General features: G+C 58.0%; 1 protein-coding gene across 1 annotated transcript in view; it reads right to left on the reverse strand.

Annotated features, from left to right (window-relative positions):
* The window catches only part of FAM53B (family with sequence similarity 53 member B), a 77,856-nt gene that overhangs the window by 39,591 nt on the left and 20,271 nt on the right, over positions 1 to 17,994 (reverse strand). The window contains exon 3 of the mRNA XM_032608226.1: positions 15,400 to 16,178. Coding sequence (XP_032464117.1) covers positions 15,400 to 16,178 — 779 coding nt within the window. The remainder of the gene's footprint in view (positions 1 to 15,399; positions 16,179 to 17,994) is intronic.

Genomic DNA, 17,994 nt, shown 5'->3' on the forward strand with positions numbered 1-17,994 from the left:
GGCAGTCAGGAAGGTCCGTGGAGGGAGGGGCCCTGCTTTTCCTCCACGCCAGCCCCTCATGCTGAGCCTCAGGTGCTGCTTCAGAAGCCCAGGGCTCTTTGTGTAGGTCCCTGGGCTTCATCAAGGCCACCACTGGTGCCCCAGCTCGGGCACTTACTCAGTGCCACCACTTCGATCTTAAGTTTCAGATTTCGGTAATAATTCAATTTGATCCTACTTCATCGAGAATGGTGACAACTGTCACCTTAGACCGTCTAGCCAGTTCCAACAGCTGGCGCAGCGGGGACCAGATCAGGCTTCCCTGGAGATGTCACGTGAGATCCCAGCTGCCACCCCGAGACTGGGCACTGACTCCTCAGCCTGGCCACTGTATCGTGCTCAAACAGAGCCCCAGGTGCCCAGGGCCGACGTGTCCCACCAAGGTGCCACCACAGCCGAGGAGGGAAGGCTCACTCCTAGCCGACCCTCAGCTCCTGACTCTGGCCTCCGCTGGCCCTGACCCCCCACTGTGGACACCTGAGATGATGGCATGGGCCTGGTGCCCCGAGCCCTGCCTGGCCCCCTGACGAGGAATGCAACAAGCCTGGATCGCACAGCCTTGCCACACCCAGCCTTGTGAGCCTGGCTGCCACTCGGAACCTCGGTTTCTTCTTCTGCAAAATGGGAACAGCAATTCTCACTTTCCGGGACTGTAATCAAGACAACATGTAACTACGTGAACGCAAGACTCATCTCTGTTCCACAGGGTGCAGTGGAGCACGAGGACACATGGGCACAGTGCAAGCACGCTGTCGCACATGGCAAGAGTCATCTGTGTTATCTTATCATTTACGTGTTGACCAAAGTTTCCAGGGGTGGGGCCCAGGCCACACAAGGTGCAGGGCTCCGGCTAAAGGTTCTCCACATGAACCAGGCTGTCCTCATTCCTGGGGAGAAGGATCAGCGTGGGCAGGAGAATGACTAGGCAGACGACCCAAGCCAAGGCAGAAGGCCCCGCTGCCTCACTCGCTCTGCGCAGGGGTGTTATCGCTGGCCTTCTCGGCTCCTAGGAGGAAAAGGAAGCCCTTTCTGACTCAGTTCATTTCCCTAAGGACAAACTTGGTCATCTTCCTTTTCCCCTGATGAACTTCCGTGTCTGGTGGGGGAGAGGAAGAACTCACCTGAGTGGCCTCGCAGAGGTCAACTCAGCCAGCTGCCCCCGCTTCTGCACCAGGCCCTTGACCCTCAGGCCTAGAGGAACCAGGCAAGGAATTCCCCGAAGGCTCTGGGCCCAAGCCGCTCAGCCTGCATGGGTGGGACTCCTACAGCCCCCCTTCTCCACCGAGGACCACCGAATACATGGGCACAGCCTTCTCTCTCTGTCCTGGGGGTGGGGGGCCCCCTGCAAACCTACCCCCAGCCCGACTGGGGTTCAAAACCCCACCATCATGTTCAAAACTATCCTTGGCTCCCCACGGCACACAGAATAAGGTCCCAACTCTCCGGACGGCTCTCGAGCCCCTCCACACTGCATTCCAACCATTGCTCCAGCCCAACGGGCTGGTTTCCGGTCTGGGGAGCATCTCTGTGCCATGTCTCTCCTCTCCACTCCAGCTGAGGCGCAGCCTGAGTGGCAGCTGGGGCACCATGCCTGGGCCCACCAGAGAGCACCTCTCCCTTTCCAAGGAGCTGAGCCCTGCACACGTCACGGTGAACCCGCCATGTGCCCCTGGTCCCTCCTGCTGATTCCCGGAGCGCTCTCGTGAGTGTACCAACTGCCGGTAAGTGTCTGTCCTGCAGTCATCGTCTTATGTAACCCCGACAACAGCCACTATGGATCCTATGGAACAGGTAAAAAGACCAAGGCTCAGAGGGAAGAGCTGCGAGCGCTGGTCATACTCTCCGGGTTTCCGCGTGATGATGTGTTTGCTGCTGTGACCTCCAGAAGGTTGGGGCCGAGTGTCCTGTCTACTGCTGCACCCCTGGAGCCTACAGGGACCCGACACACAGCAGCTGCTTGCTAAGTGATGGCTGAATGAAGGGATGAGTCCAGAACTTGAATCCAAACCCTCAGAGGACACGGCTACCTCAGCAGCTCGCAGCTGGCTGCAGAGACACAGCTGCTCCCACCCGACCCCTCTGCAGCCTGCAAACTCCTTAAAGGTAAGGCCGGGGTCTTAAGCATGCTGGTCTCCCGAGCCCCTGGTCCAGGCACTCGTACATAGCTGGCATTCAGTCAATGCATGCTGGTTTGAACCAGCTCACGGGGTTGTTGCTGCTTGGAGTCGGAGGGCCCAGAAGGTTCCCATGGAGGGCGGGGCCGTGTCTGAAGTTCCCAGGCTGCTGAAACTGTAGACCCCACCTTCCTGTAAGTCCCTCCTGGCAGGGGGTGCAAACTAGAACCACAGATACAATTTCCAGGAAAACTGTGGTCAGGAGGCTGCCAAGCCCCAGGGACAGGACTGCTCGGGAACCACATTCTACCCCTGGGCCACTTCCCACCTGCCCTTGCACCCGCTGCTTGAGTGTTGGGGGCTATGCAGCCCGCCCCCAGGGACAGGCCTAGAGCTGGTCAGCTGTGCAGAGCCTGGCTCGTGCTGTGCTCGGGGGGGCGGGGGGAGCAAATACACAGCCCGGTCATCAGAGAGCAGGACGGCAGCACAGAGACGTGACCCAGGGCGGGTGGCACCGCAAAGCCTACCTCGGCATTCCCACCCGGACCCCACGGGAAGGGCCCGCCTGGCCAGCCCGTCAGGCCCCGTCTGCTGCCGTTCCCCAGCTCTCCCCCAGCTCTGCCCTGGCCACGTATCAGACCGAGCGGGGCTGCACAGGCACGATAACTCCAACAGAAAAAACACCTCGGAGAAGAAGGCAGGATCTCCCCCTCCCCACAGACCTGCTCCACGGGGCACAGCACGGGAGCCTATGATGTCCCTGGGCCATGACGGAGTGGTACCTCGAGCATCCAAATGCTCCGTGGCTCCCGGTCCCCTGGTAGAGAGAGCACAGCCCCAGGGAACTTGCACGTCAGAGCAGGGCCTCTTGCCAGCCCTTCCTTTACCAGCTGGTGCCTGGGGCCTCGCAAAGGACAGGGTTTCTGAGCGGGTGGCAGAGCCGAGCCCCTTAAACCACGGCTGAGTCCCAGTCGCATCCCTCACGTCCCCATCCCAAAGCCTTCCTGCCTACCTAGGCCATGAGCTCCGGAGGCTGACGGCTCGGCCACCTACTTTGGTGTGGCCTTGAGCAAATGCATGGTCCGCTACAGGAGCCACCTTCCGCCTGTGGCCGCTGAGCACTGGACAAGCGGCCAGTCCGAGTTGAGATGTACTGTAAACGTGACACACATCCTGAGCTTGGAAACTCGGTGTTAGAAAAAGGAAAGAAAAGCACACATCTCCACTAACGACTGATTCCTATCGACTGCACGCTGTTTTGGATATACTGGGTTAAATAAAATGTATTATTAAATTAATTTCACCTGTTCCTTTTTTCTTTTTAACTGTGGTTCCTAGAAGATTTAAAATCATCTCTGTGGCTCCTGTTCTGTTTCTGCTGCGCGGAGCTGAGACTCAGTTACGGCCCTTAAACCGGGTAAGATGCGTCGACCGCACAGGGCTATTCTGAGGAGAAAGTTCGATGGGTGAGTCTCCTCTGCAAACCCGCTCCCACCCCACTGGCCAGCAGTCAGCAGCCCCGCAGCTGCTGCCTCTCACTCCACCTGTGTGGTCACAGGCTGCCCTCTGAGGTCCCTGCGGCCCCATCCTCCGCCCCAGCCTCCCGGCCCCTCTCAGGCCTCCGGGCGGCGGGCTAGGCGGCCTGCTGCTTCCTTCACTGGGCTGCCCATCCAGCTAGTGACAATGACTTCAAGGCCACAAGAAGTAATAAGTCAAAGAAATAATAACGATGACAGTGGTGACGACACTGATCCCAGGGTCAACATTTCCTGAGGGCGTCTGTGCACCAGGCCTGCTGCAGGCGCTCCCACAAGCTCAAACCCCACATCACACAGAAGAGGACACGAGGGCCCAGAGCGGGACAGTGACTTGCCCAGGGCCACCTGGCTGGCGAGTGGTACACCAACACTCCACGCCAGGCCCAACTGGCCCCGGAGCCCAGAACCCGCCCTTCCTCTCCTGCCATCCTAGGTGAGGGGCAGATGCGGGCGGGGGTACTTGCTCACAGCTTCCCCACGTGCGTCAGGCTGAAGCTCTGGTGTCTCTGCCGAGGGACAGCTAACATCACACCAGTGCACATGCCATCTCCCTTCTCTTGCCAAATACTTAATGCTGCACCATCGGCCCACGTCTGCTGAAATGCTCGCCCAAAACCCACTGCATCGTGCCGCTCCTCTTCTGGCCGTTTCTGAGCGCAACGAAAAGGGGTCTTTTCTGCCGCTGGTCCCCGGCCTGCATACTTGTTCCCATTTTTACTTGCCACCAATTCTTGGAAAATTCCATTGTCCAAGGCTGTTCCAGATTAAAGTGAGATGGAATCCCTCTAGGTGGATTAGACTTGTTTAAAGCTGGTCCCTGCTATCAAGGGGCTACGGGAGGGTGCGCTGGCCCAGAGTTGGAATGCAGTTAGGACCCTCTGCAAGACTGGACCATGGCACTGAGTCCCAGGCAGGATCCGTCCTTCCACAGGGGACACATGACGCTCCAAGACAGAACGGCATGACGGGGGAGACCACCCAGATGGCCCACGAGGGCCCTCCCCCGGTCTCAGTATCTTCCTGGGGAACCCACATGAGAAAGGGGCAGACAAGAAATTTGGGGTGATAGGGTGAGAAGAGCCCCTCGTGTGAGTGTGATCACAGCCCCCGGCCTGGCTGAGCCACTGGCACAGCAAACCCTCAACGCCCCCTTGCGCCTTGTTTGCCAAGTCAGCTCAGTAAGGGGTTTGCTAGGATTTTTTTTTTTTTTTTTTTTTTAGGATTTTTCCTTGTGGTACACAGAAGGCCCATTTCTCATGCCTCTTTTCCCCATGTCCAGCCGTGCCCACCATTTCAGAGGGAGAGCAGGACTCCAGGAGGGAAGGGAGACGAGTGCCCGAGGGCTGCACCCAGAACAGCCTGGCTGGGGGTCAGAGGGGAGGCCGAGCAGGCCCTGGGCTCGGGCAAGTGCAGGACTGGCTGCGACCCCCTTCCCTCCCACAAGACGAGCCACTCTGGGGATGAGGCGGATGGCAGCGGCCAAGGGCTTAAGAGATCTTCTGGCAAATCACAAAAATGGGTAACGAAGGCTCTGCTTTGGGGGCTAAGAGGATTATTAGACTGTGATGTGTCCACCTGCAGGACAACTGACGTTTTCTGGGCGCCTCCCCTCGGTATGGCAGAGCCAGACTGCAGGGCCAGTCTCCCTTGTGCTCCAGCCTTGTACTATGGAAGGACCTGGAACAGGACAGCTGGGCCGCACTGCTTGGGCAGAGCGGAAACACCTTCCTAGGGAGGCCCTGGTGCCGAAACACGGGACCTCTTCAAGTCTCCGGTGCCCTGGTTTACCAACCAGAAAACTCACAGCTCAAGAAATGCAAAGCCTGCCCAGGGGCTGGGAGGATGAGTCTGTTAGATGGTCTGATATTAGAATTTCGAGGCTACTTCATCAGTGCATGGGCCTAGTGGATATGATAAATAACAGTCATGCTTCCTGACAACGTCCCGAGGCCCTGGGCCAAAGCAGTCTGTGGTGAGAATGTCACCACCTCCACCTGACCTTCAGGAAACCCGAAGCCTAGTCCCAGCCTCGCCCAGGCCCATGGTTCCCCGGTGGTGGCAGGACCCACCCCAGCAGGGGTCCTCTGGAGAGGCCGTGGCCCATGGGCCGTGGGCGGCTGAAGAGTGGCTGGGGCTCCTGTCACTGCTCTGTCACTCGGCAAGCGAGCAGGCAGCCCACACTCAATTTTTCCCCCTGAAGAGGGAGGGGAGGAGCCCTCCCAGGGTGGATGAGGGAGACGGCACCCTGGAGGGGTGCCCAGAACAACCAATTCCCTCCCACCCGGGCTGCAAACACAGGCTAGTACTGTTAGGAGTGAGGACCCCGCTCCCCAGGGCCTGAGCGAGGCTGATGTGTGAAGATGTGGCAGCTGAACGCATCCCCCTCAGGGAGGCCTCTCTATCCCTCCAGTCTGAAGCCGGCCACCTCCATCTCCTGTCCCCCACCCGGCGTTACAAACCACACCAGCCTGCTTTAGTTTCCTTATGGCACACAAATCGCCGTTGGAAATTATCTGGTCTGTGGTCTGCTTGCTCATTAACCCCCCTTTCTAGAAAGTAGCGGCGATTGTGTGTGTCTTGCAGAAATACCTCTGGGCCTGCGTGCGTGCCACCCAGCAGTCACCAGGGAAGTACCTCTGAGTGCAGACGAGGTGGTGGGGAGTGGAGAGGAGAGCAGAGCGGGCCCCTAGCGTCCTGGCCCAGGACACCAGATGGTACCGAGAGCAGCGGGCTCGCCTCGGTCTGCACAGCGTGGCCCACGGCCAGGGCCTAGGACGCGGGAGCTGCGTGGAGGTGGGAGGGCAGGGGTTCCCCCAGGTGGCGAGGGTCAGCTCAGAGCCTGGAGCTGCCCATCGGCTCGGCTCCAGGCCACTCCCGCTCTGCACTCTGCTCTGGAACCAGGGCTCTGCCATCTGCCCACTGCAAGGCTATGTCCATGGGAGGGCTGGAGGAGGGGGCACGGCCGGGCATCGTCCTGTCAGCTTCCCGCGTCACTGCCCCCCAGCCCCGCTCCTCGCCCGCGGGAGCAGTGTGGTCCCTTCACAGACTTGCTGCTGGTCTGCGGCTTTTCCAGCATCCACAGAGCCAACTTCTTCGCCCTCCCTCTCCTCAGCCCCACGGGCCTGCGGACTCCCAGCTGCCGGGCCTTCCAAAGGGCAGCCTCTTCCCGGGCGGGAGCAGCTGCCGGCCGTAGCCGCCTCCGTGATACCCGGCGTTCACGCCTCGGCTTCTCGGTTCTTCAGGAACCTGGTCAACAACCGTCCACGGCGACCTCTCTGGACACACGGGCTGGTTTCTGGCCCCGCCAGGAAGGCCCTGGCTAACACAGGCAGCCGGCCCCACTCTCCACGCACGGGCTCTGTCAAGGGAACCGCTGCGGCACGGCCACCACCCTCTCCACCAAGATGAAACGCGTTACAGGCCCCTGCGCTGTTTCAGGGAAGGCTCTGGGCCTGGTGGCCTCAGTGACATATTATGATGTGAGCTCACTGCTACTGCTCACAAATGAAGCTTCTGGTGGTTGCCTTGTATTTCAGAACCAACCATTTCTTTTGTTCTCCAAGACAGAAAAAAAAGCCGCCCCTCGCCCTCCCCAAAAGGAATTATCCAAGAGTTCTACTACACCCAACTTTCAAAGGAGGCCTTGTTAATCTTCTCGCCATAAATAGGCAATTAACACCCACTCCGAGTCCAGTCAAACCAAGTTCCTGCCGGCTTGGGGACGTGGCAAAGGGCTCGCTGGCCCTCCTGCATGGCATTTGCTTTCTTTAGTTCTCGACTGTGGCCTGAAGCTGCAAGAAAAAGGCCAGGAATTCAGGACAGCTGATTCTGCAAAAATTTTACAGATAAATGGCTCATGTCAACGGGGATTCTATGTCGATGCCACGCCTGGGACAACGGAGGACTATGTTACAAAAGGCAAAACGGGCATAATTTCACCCTGTGCGGGTCCCCATGAAAGCCAGCGGCCTGTACAGGATAAAAGCACAGGTGCGTCACCTCAGGCCCGGCTCATAATTAGTCACACGTCCGTTCTCAGCGACCCCGCTCCGTGCTTCCCTGTCTCCGACCCTCCCAGGGGCAGACCCACAGGCTCACCGAGGGCTTGGAGCTCCTTCCGGGGAGGCGTTATCCTGCCAGCCCCAGTAAGGACGCAGGGATAAGACAGGGAGCGCTGAAATCCTTCCGGGTTTCTCTCAAGCGGCCCCTTGCCCTGCATCCTTCCAGGCTGGGCTGAGGTCACTGCGCTCTGTTAGTGGATTCACAAAGGCCACCGCAGGCCCAGAAGAGGGGACCCAGTTTCAAGCGGACAAGGACGGAGAAGCTTCAGCAAAGGAGTCGGAGGCCTGGAGGCAGGCGTGACGAGAAAGGGTAGGAATCGGTTTCCTCAGGGTGGGAAAGGGCAGCCTGGGCTGGCAAAGCACTGATACATAAGGGTTCGGGGGCGGGATGGTCTCAAGGACACTTGTGGAAACAAAACGAATCATGGTGATCAGCTATACTTCACTTCTACTGAGAACAGATCATGAAGAAATACAGCCAAAGTGAGGGCTGCAGGTGAGATAACAAAAGGGACTTATGATCAGCAAACTCTAAACACGATAGCTTAAAGACAGTTATCTCTGGGGATTAGGGTGACTGATTCTCGGCCCAGTGAGGTCTGTGACTTGGAAGCTTAATGACAAGATCAACGCCCTGGCTGGGCCTGTTGGTCGCGCCTCCAGAACATTTCAGCCCCTAACCGGAATCAGCGTGGCCCCTGCCCTGGTCTAGCCCACGGTCCTATCTGCCAACAGCTCCCTGCCTTCCCCACCCCTCAGTCCACGCTGCTCCCCGCAGCCAGGAGCGTGAGGGCGGGGCTGTCACTCCCCTGCTTAAAACTCTCGGACGCTTCCCCCTGCGCTCAGAATAAAAGACAAACATCTTCAGAGGACCTACAGAGAAGGCCCTGCACTCGGGTCCCCTGCCCCCATCATCCGCTCTGCTCCAGCCACACGGGGCTCCTCCCAGCCCCCTCCTGACTCCGACCTTGGCGCACACACTCGTGCCAGCCCCCGTAGCCACCCCACCTGCACTCTTCCAGGGCCGCCTCAGGGCTTATTTCCATGGTCACACGATTCTAAGGCACTGTGAGAACACTCTGGAAGCCTGGCCTCTTTTAAATGCTACTGGGGACCACAGATGCCCAATGCACACAGCAGGTGGACAGGGCACTGACAGCCACACCGAGTTCCTGGCCATTCACTCTGCCGCCCAACACAAGACTTCAGCAGCGACGCGGAACCACCATGCGTGGGGACTTGCCTTGGAAACATCCAACACAACACAGTAGACGTTTTCCAGACGTTCCGCACAAAGCAGGGCCGGAGATGTCCTCAGATGTGCCTCCCACAGGCCCACAGGCTGTGGGCTCCTGGGGCAGGGCGTCCGCCTCCTGCCTCCATGTCTGGCACGGGAGAGCAGGGCCTAGCCAGTCGAGGGTGCCCCAAGCTCATGCGGGGAGCTGGAGGGGCTCCCACCTGGGCACCTGGGTTATGAAGCAGAGGCCCCATCCAGAAAGCCCCGGGCACCCCCAGAGCTCTGTTGCCTCAAGCACCCTCCGGCTCAGAGAGGCTCTCAATTAAAGCATGGAAAATCACCAAGTGGCGTTAAAAGCTGCCTCCCTGGCATGTCCCCAGTTGAACTCCTTCTATTTTTCTTTTCCCCAGGAGATCAAAGCTATTGTGTCAACACTCGGCCCTGATCCGAGTGACCTTAAGCAGATTGCTTATGCAACCTGGTGGCTGTGCCTGGGACACAAGGAAGGATCCAGGGGTCTGAATAGGGGTTTCCTCAAATTATGAGACCCCCATCAGGAGAGGAAGGAAGGACTAGAGAGAGCTGAAACTATTCTCCCGCCCCGGCCCTGCCCTGCTCCACGGCGGCAGGATCACGATGCCCCTGTGCCAGAAGCAGCAAGCCCAGCTGGCCGGCTGGAGCCCATGAGACAGGCCGCAGGGTGCGGCTCTGACGTGAAGGCATCATCCCTGGCTGGATGCACGCCACGTGAGTCCTGCCCACACCCATGAGAAACAGGAACTGTCATTCCCATTTTACAGACAAGAACATGGAGGCTTACAGAGGGTGACCTGCCCAAGGGCACACAGCTCAAAACAGTAGCAGAGTGGGGAACTGAGCCCCACCTGACACCAGAGCTCACACTTTCTCCTCTACGCCGCCCTCTGTGTCCCGCGAGTGTCAGCTACCTGGAAGGGGCACCTGGGGGCAGATCACAGCACAGGAAGAGCACTGAACCCGGTCTTCCCAGCCTCCTCAGGAGCCGCGTGGCTCTGCGCACGTCACCAACTGTCCCGGACTCTCGAGTGAGGGGTGAACGAGAGCAGAGGTGGCAGATCACTTAGCAGTGGCTGCCAAGGTCACGGAGGGGAAGATTCTAGACTTCCTCTGAGTTCAACCAGAAGGACCACCGCAACTGACCAGCAATGTCTGTCAAGAGCATGGAAGGAGCTGCCACCCTTGGCATCCACTGCTCTGATGGCCTGGGTCTTAAAGGCTCTCTTCCTTTGTTCAAGCCCATCCTGTTTCCTCACAGGAAGCAACTATTCCCATGTGCCCACAGTGGTTCTGCCTTTACTTTTATTTAGCATTTATGTCATCCCAGTTGGAATCCCAGGGCTTTCCACGACTATTCCTCAAAGAGCTTAACACCCATCTGCATTCTGTGCTGTGAAGGGCGACCCACCTCTCAACTCCTCTGCTTGCTGTCAGCGCAGTTCCCCAGGCCAGCAGGAAGGATGCTAAGGGTGCAAAGGGGCAGGAAACTGGAGCCAGTGAGGTGGCCGGCCGCTGGCAGAGGGGACAGAAGGCCACAGAGGCTCAGGCAAGCCAGGCCTGAGCCCAGGACTCCGCCAAGAGAAAGCACAGCTGGCCTGCAGCTGCCAGGGTGTGAGGGCCACCCCTCGTTACAGGCAGGCCCCGCCAGCACACAGGCCAGAGCGGGCCTCTCCCAGGGACGACCCTGCCAGCAAAGAGGCACGAGTTACCGATGAGTGTCACCCTTCAGAGCCCACGCGGCCCTGGCCAACCTCCTCTCCTGGACTCGTCCACAGGACCACGGCTCTCAGCGTAGTTTCTACCTCACGCTTCTTTCCTACCCCAAACTGCCCCCGGCCAGCTTTCACCGGCCCCTCCAACATCTGCTAACACAACAGTTGCTGCCTGTTCTGAGGCCTGCTCTGGGAGCTTCGGGGGCTCAGTGTGTGGGCAGCTGCAGTCAATCAAACCTCTGTTCCAGCATCCTGACCCCTCCTCACAAACGTCTCCCTTCTGCTGGAAGCACTGCTGAGAAATACAATTTGTTGCTCTTTCAAGCTGACCAGCTCAGAGTTAAAAATACAGCAGGGCCTATGACAGCCCGGGCATGGCGTTCAGCGGGTAATCCTTGATTGTCGCTTTTTTGCTGAAATCTTTGCTCACACACACGCGATCCGTGTCTAAATGGCCACGCACAGCCCGGGTCGCACTGGGAGTCAACCGATGCTTGGTGGTCAAACCAGGTCTCAAAAAAGCAGTAATAAATAACGTCAGCACAAGTCCCGCTAATAAACAACTCACAGGCTCAGGCTGGGCCCTGCCCTCAATGGCACACACTGTCACTTTGCAAAGAGGAGGCTGCAGCTTCACACAGAACACCGGGCAGAAGGCGCCTCGACAGACCACGTGAGGAAAGCTGCGTGCGGAGGTCAGCAGGACCGGCCCTGGCATGCACGAGGCAAGACTGACCCCCGGGCCACCTCTGAGCACCTGGCTCTGTGGAACGAGTGGCTGCAGTCACGGTTACAGGGAGGGAGGGCCTTTCGGGGCCAGGTCCTTGCGCCATCCCTCCCCGAGGGGGCCTCCTCTCTACAGTCGCCCTCCCTCACTCAGGACCCAGCTCCCTGCCTGAGAGCCGGGCACTCAGGCTTTAAGAAGCGAAGACAATCTGAACGCAATTCTCACCAACCCCCTCCCCCACTGCTGCGAAGGACAAGAGCCACCGCTGCTGCCAGCTGGGAGCTGTGCCCGGAGACCTGGCTGGGAGGGCAGGGCACCTGCAGGGGCGTCGGGTGGGCTCCTGGGGTCCCTTCCATCCTGGTACCACGGGTGACAGACATGAGACAAGAACGCTCACACATGCCAGCCTCCTCTGGCAGGTGGCGATTCTGATTCTCTCCCCATTTCACAACCCCCAGCTCCAAAACATGGAGTTTACCGCAGGCTGCGCAGGGCTGCAGGGCAGGCCTCCTTCCCATTTTCAAAAGAGAAGGATGAGGCAAGAAGAGGAACCAGCAAGAAGAAATAAGTGGCAAGGACAGAGAAGGGAGGGTAAAATCAGAAGGAAGGAGACGTCAGATAAAGAAAAGGGGAGTCTTCAGAACGTCACCCTCCAGGCCCAGTTCTGCCTCTTGAGATGCCCAGAACGAGCCCACGCCTTCCCTCCCAAGCCCTGCCATCCAACAACCATTATCTGTCAGCGCTCCCTGGGCCCACATGCAGGTGATGTGTGTGCAGATAAAGACTCACACGTGTATCAAAAGATATCGCAGATACACACATTTATACACAGACATCCATACATAGCTACACACGTGCACACACACTGACACATTTACATAGCATACACACACACACGCACACATGCGCACATATGTGACTTCCCCTATTCCTCCCAACAGTCCTGTGTTGGTGGTGGTGGCAGTGCCGGTATTACCTGCTGCACAGAGATATTAAGCAATCTGCCCAGGGCTGCCAGCCTCCTGCCCATCCCTGAGGCCTTCTGATTTGTCAATGCCCCGCCCCCCCAAGTGAGGCCCTAAAGGTGAACACCGTGTTCCGGAAGGGTCTGGGAAGGACACAGCCCAAGGTCACATCTACCTCTCAAGGCCTCAGCTTCTAGCTCAGAGCCCGTACCTCAGAGCGGTGCCCACCCCAGGGCCTCCCTGTGTGCACGAGGACCTCAGGGCGCTTGGCCTCTCCGGCCCGCCTGACTCTCCCGGGGTCCCTCCCTGGCCCCTTTTCTGTGGCAGCCTGGAGAGGCTCTGGCTACCATCCTTGCTCTGGGCACTGCTGGTGCTCACACAGACCCCAGGGAGGTCCCAGCCCCGGTCAGCGCCTCTGGTGGCCGGGCTTTATCAGAGCTGCCCGTTGCTCCAAAGGTCTGACCGCAATGCACTCCCTCTGTACCTTCAGCCCGAGTCTCTCATGCACCTGGGCCCAGAGCCCACGCACACAGGGGCTCCTTGACAATGGTGCTCACGCGGAACCCCTCCCGCCGGGGAGGCGAACGTATAAAGCAAGATCAAAAGACCCACGAGACAGAGTCTGCGATCCGGCTGCAGGAAAGGGTAGCAGGACACAGAGAGCAGCGCTGACCCTCGGCACAAGCCAGCTTTCCCACGGTCGTGCAGACCCGCTCGCTTCCCGGCAGCTACAGATGTGGGTAAGAGCACGCGGAGGCCAGCGTGTGGGGGCAGTAAGTCCTGCACCAACCACTGCCTGGCTGCGAGCAGGTTCCCCCCCACCCCCACCCCTGCACCCTCCTGCCCAGCAACACCACCACTCACAGGGCGCCGGCTGCAGGGCCCTACATGCTCCAGGCTGCATCCAGGGCTCTTCAAATGCATAGAGGGGGCCCTAGGCCTGGCTTTCAAGGCTCCGGGAGGAGGAAGGCCCACCTCCCGAGGCCATGAATCACCTGGTGGGGGAGCCCAAGCAGGCGGCGCCCCAGGGGAAGAGGGCTGGCTGGGTCTAGAGGCTTGGTGGGGGGCGGCTCAGGGCCCATCCATCCCCAGGGCTCTGGCCGCAGCCCCTCGGCCCACACGCTTCCCAGGGGCCCCTTCTCCGCTTTTCCGGGACCCTGCCCTCTCCAGGCCTTGGCTGGGGAAAGACAGGCAGAATGAGGGCAGACTCCTCAGGACCTTGGAGGGCTGCCTGGAGCCAGTGAAGCAGTCCATACATCTGGGCACAGTCCCACGGGGCAAAATAGCTTCAAATGGTTTCTACCCAAGTGAGGACGGGAAATGTCTCCAGTGATGCCAGTGGTGGTATTCCAACTTGTGGCTAGTAAAATACAATTACACCTGCACGTTGTTTTTATTACCTATCTAGCTTATTAGCTAATAAAATAAGCTCGGCATTGAAAATTTAACTGAAGCCATTTATCGTACCCATAACTCAGGGCTCTGGGTTTCCTTCAGCAGTCACCCAAATCTGTTACCTTTCCAGCCTTTTTGCCTATTTACATTTCTCCAGGAAGGAAAATTCCACCTGCCTGTCCAACGTGAATGAATGTGTTCGATCGTTGTCTAGCTTGGACACCCCTGGAGAGGCACTGGGAGGAAGGGAAACTGACCACGAGGGCAGGGCCTGGGATCTTGGACAAAGGTGACCAGAAAGGCTGGACTCAGGGGTCAGGTGGGTGGTCTAGACCAGAGATACCTGCACTTCTTCTTTTGGGGGGACCTCTAGGCTTGGAGGGAGAACTAGAGGAGAAGGAAACGCCATAAACAGAAGCTGTATTTTCATTCTGAAATGAAAGGAGGCCCGGCTGAAAAAGCAGCACTGGCCACTGAAGGAAGGCAGTGGTGCCCGCCTGGGAAGGGATGGACACGACGAGCCTGCCTGCACAGATGTGGCCGTACGCTCACGAGAGAGGCCAACCTCTCAGCGCCAAGCTAGTCCCCACTCCCTCAAGCCCAGCCGTGACAGATGCTCACATAACAAGACTAGAAAAGATAATGCTCAAACCGTGGCTCTGAGCACCCGAGGAACCCCTGGACACAGAAGCTAGAGCGCTGCGTTCTACCTACCACATCCATCTGTCCTTGAGTGGACAGGTGGTCACAAGGACCAGCCCTGCTCCCTGGGCCTCACTGTCACGCTCTGATCCTTGGGACTCTGCAGTGAGGACCAAACGCAGGCAGCCCTCAGGCTTGGAGACTGTCCTGATGATGGTGTATTAACTCCAAGTTCATCTCATTCAAACCCATACCCAAGATTGGTGCTAGCACGAGGCAGGGCTCTGAGACTCGGAGGATAAAGCACAAGCGACGGGGTGTCGCCTACAGCGAACAGAGGCCTCGCCTACAGCGAACAGCAAGGATGATTACACAGGTGGCACAGAGCAGAGTGATCACAATTTTTGGATGGTCTCACACTGTTGGCAGTTTAATCAAAAGAGTAAGTGCCTCCCCCCATTTCTCGTTCTTTAAAACTAACACCCACGGCCCTGATCTCAGGATCAACATGATCTGAGTGACTCTGAATCCCGGCCTGTGCCAGCATTTCCTACGGCGGCTGCAGGGATGGGCCCCTGGGAGAGGCTCCAGAGAAGTGCCAGGAGGGGGACCACCAGTGTCTGGTGACGCTGGACTGCCCGATGCCCTGCCTCTCGCCATCTGTCTGCTCCTGTACCGCTAGCACGTGTGCAGAGGGAAAGAGCATTTCTGATTTTAAATGGAAAGAAATAGATGTTTAAAAACAACAAAAAAGGGAGGCTTGATTTCATCTTTCACTGTATAGAATTTTTAAAATGAGGAAATTAACCCACTTCCTGGGCATTTCTGACACTGGCACCCTGCAGGTGCCCGGGACGGGCCAGGAGCCGTGGAGGCTCCGATGAGCACCTGGGTGATTCTGCAGCATCTTCCAGCACCTTCTGGGGCTCTTACCTGCGCCATCTTGGCCAGGTCCAGGGAGGGCCTCTGCTCCTGCGCCTCCTCGGGGCGACGCCGCTTAACGCCGACCTTCTTGTCGTTAAGGACACACGGCTGGGAGCGGCTGCGGGAGAGCCCACTGGAGCGTCTGGCCAGCTCCGGCGTCGAGGCAGGGGTGCTGCTGGCTGAAGGCGGACAGTACTCCGCAAAGGAGAACTGCTCGTGCGAGCAGGAGAGGGACCGCTGCATGTCCAGTCGGGCCCCGCCCACGGGGCTCGGGTCGGGGCCCCAGATGTCGCCTGCCTGTCTGCAGGTGGCCGAGCCCGGCGCCCCCTGGCAGGGCTGACCGCCAAATCGGTGGTGAAGTCCCGCCTGGTCGTAGGGCGAGGAGAGCACGTTGGCGCGGGACGGGAGGCTGAAGCTGGAGCTCCTCTGCATGGTGCTGAAGCCGTTGGAGTAGCGCTGGACGCTGCCCCCGCTGTAACAGCGCCTCTTTTCAACAGGAGTCCAGACTTTGGACCCCAAGGGCCTCCACGATGTTCGGCAGCTGGACATCTCGTCGGAGAAGGACAGCGACCGGCACTGGCGCTTGCTGGGGGGCGCTGAGGGGTTCCCGTTGTGGTCACTGAGGCTGAGGTCTTTGATCAGGTTGGTGACCGCGCAGGCAGTCGCGGCCTCCCGGTGCCACAGAGCGCTGTCCTGACACTTGTCGGGCAGGCACTCCCAGATGCTGGCGCTCGGCTGGTCGATCTGAAGAGGGCACTTCCTGTCCAGGTCTCGCCATCTGTCATTTTCTGGTTCGTAAATGACAAAGAGAAACAGGATTTGAGAAGGCCTTCGCGCCAGCCCTCTATCTCCTCACCAAGAACCCGTCTTGAACAGGATGTTAGAGCCAGAAAGGCCCTTAAAAGCCATCCAGTCCAACCTCGCTTTACAGATGAGAAACTGAGGCTCAGAGAGGGGACATGAGTCCCACAGTGCTGAGTCAGAAGCAGGGCAAGGTCTAGGATCCAGGCAGCCCCCAGGACTCCTGAGACGGTTTCCTTTCCAACATACCATACTGCCTCCCAGGGAAGTCCAAAGCACTACTGTTCACCCCAAAGGCTTCTCATTTTCTAGAAGGGAAACTGACTTGCCTCACCCCTGCCCTGGCCGGCAGCAGAGTGGGGGCAACGTGTCTGTTACGTCCCATCTTAGGGCTCTGCTGCTCTGGGGCTGGGACTCGACGCCCTGGCGGGAAGACCACAACCGAAGATGAGTCTATCAGAACTTCAGAGGGGCTGGAGGTGCTGCCAGGTTAGTGCATCTGAATTCCACCTTCAAAATACTTGCCGACAATAGAAACTGGGTATTTCACGGATTTACATCCCCTCCACCAAAATGTTCCACAACCAACATTAGCTGCCAATCACTGAGGACTTTCCTTGTGTTCACTCGCTCTCTGGCTGAAATCGAGGACAAAGTGGCTAAAATCTATAGAAGTCAGTCTCGGGCTGCAGAGACGTAAGGGTACAGTTTCAACTTACACATTCGGGTCTCTCCACGAATGCATGGATAAACAAGCTAACCCTGCTAGGAAATGCGGACTTTTGCACTTGAACCCTTACTTTAGAGAAATATTCAAGAACTATTTGTTATTTTTCTACTACGGAAACAGGCACTGTGCGGAGAATTTTAGGAGAACAAACTTGACACAGTTCTTGTATTCAAGTTCACGATACAAAAGCAAAGTTAAGAAATACGCTGTCAAACATGCTACCACGTTTCTATGTTTTTCTAATCTACACATATTTACAAACTGTGCAAATGTGAATATGGAGAAAAGTACGACCGAGTCAGTCAGTAGAAGGAGAGAAGTAAAACCTGAAACGACTTTCAGTAGCTATTTCACACACACAGATTCTCAGCACTGCAATCAGTTACTGCGCATCCACGTGGGTGGTGTAACCCGGCACAGTGCCCTGCACGGCTACCACGGCTGCCCAGATGGGGAGACCCAGCTTGGCGGGGGCTGAGTAAGTGGCCCCGAGCCACACACCTAACAAGTAACGAGATGCAAGCCCAGGCTGACCCAACCCAAAGCCCTTTGCTCTTTTCGCTACACTGCAGCACTGAGGGAACCACAAGGCAGTCTGACCTTGGCCCTGCCCTCAAGTTTACTAGTCGTTCAGGATGAGCCATCACTCAGAAAATTGTGACGTCCTTGCTCCAGGCAGCAAGGACTGTAGGACCATCTTCTCTACCAGTGGCCACTTCTCAAAGGGCCCCGAGAGACACACCTGAGGGACTCACTCCATGCTGAGTGCCACAAGCAGCAACTACTGGACAGGTTCAAAGGGAAAGACCAGTGAGGCCCAAAGGGAGCTTCACGAGCCAAAGGAAAAGCCAAATCAGGGCTAAATGTGACGCTCCTTCCTCCAGGGCACCCTGTGCACCCATAAGACGCAGAGCCTGAGGCGCTGGGACCCTGGACAGGGGACATGGCAGGAATCGTCCAGAGGCTGTTCCCACAGGAGGGCTTAGAAGCTGGAGAGACAGGAGAGAGATCTGCCAAGTTAGGCCAGCTGGGAACAAAGCAGGACTGACGTTAAACGTCCAGTTCATCCCATC

Source organism: Phocoena sinus, chromosome 16 (assembly GCF_008692025.1).
Source record: "Phocoena sinus isolate mPhoSin1 chromosome 16, mPhoSin1.pri, whole genome shotgun sequence".
Lineage (NCBI taxonomy): Eukaryota > Metazoa > Chordata > Mammalia > Artiodactyla > Phocoenidae > Phocoena > Phocoena sinus.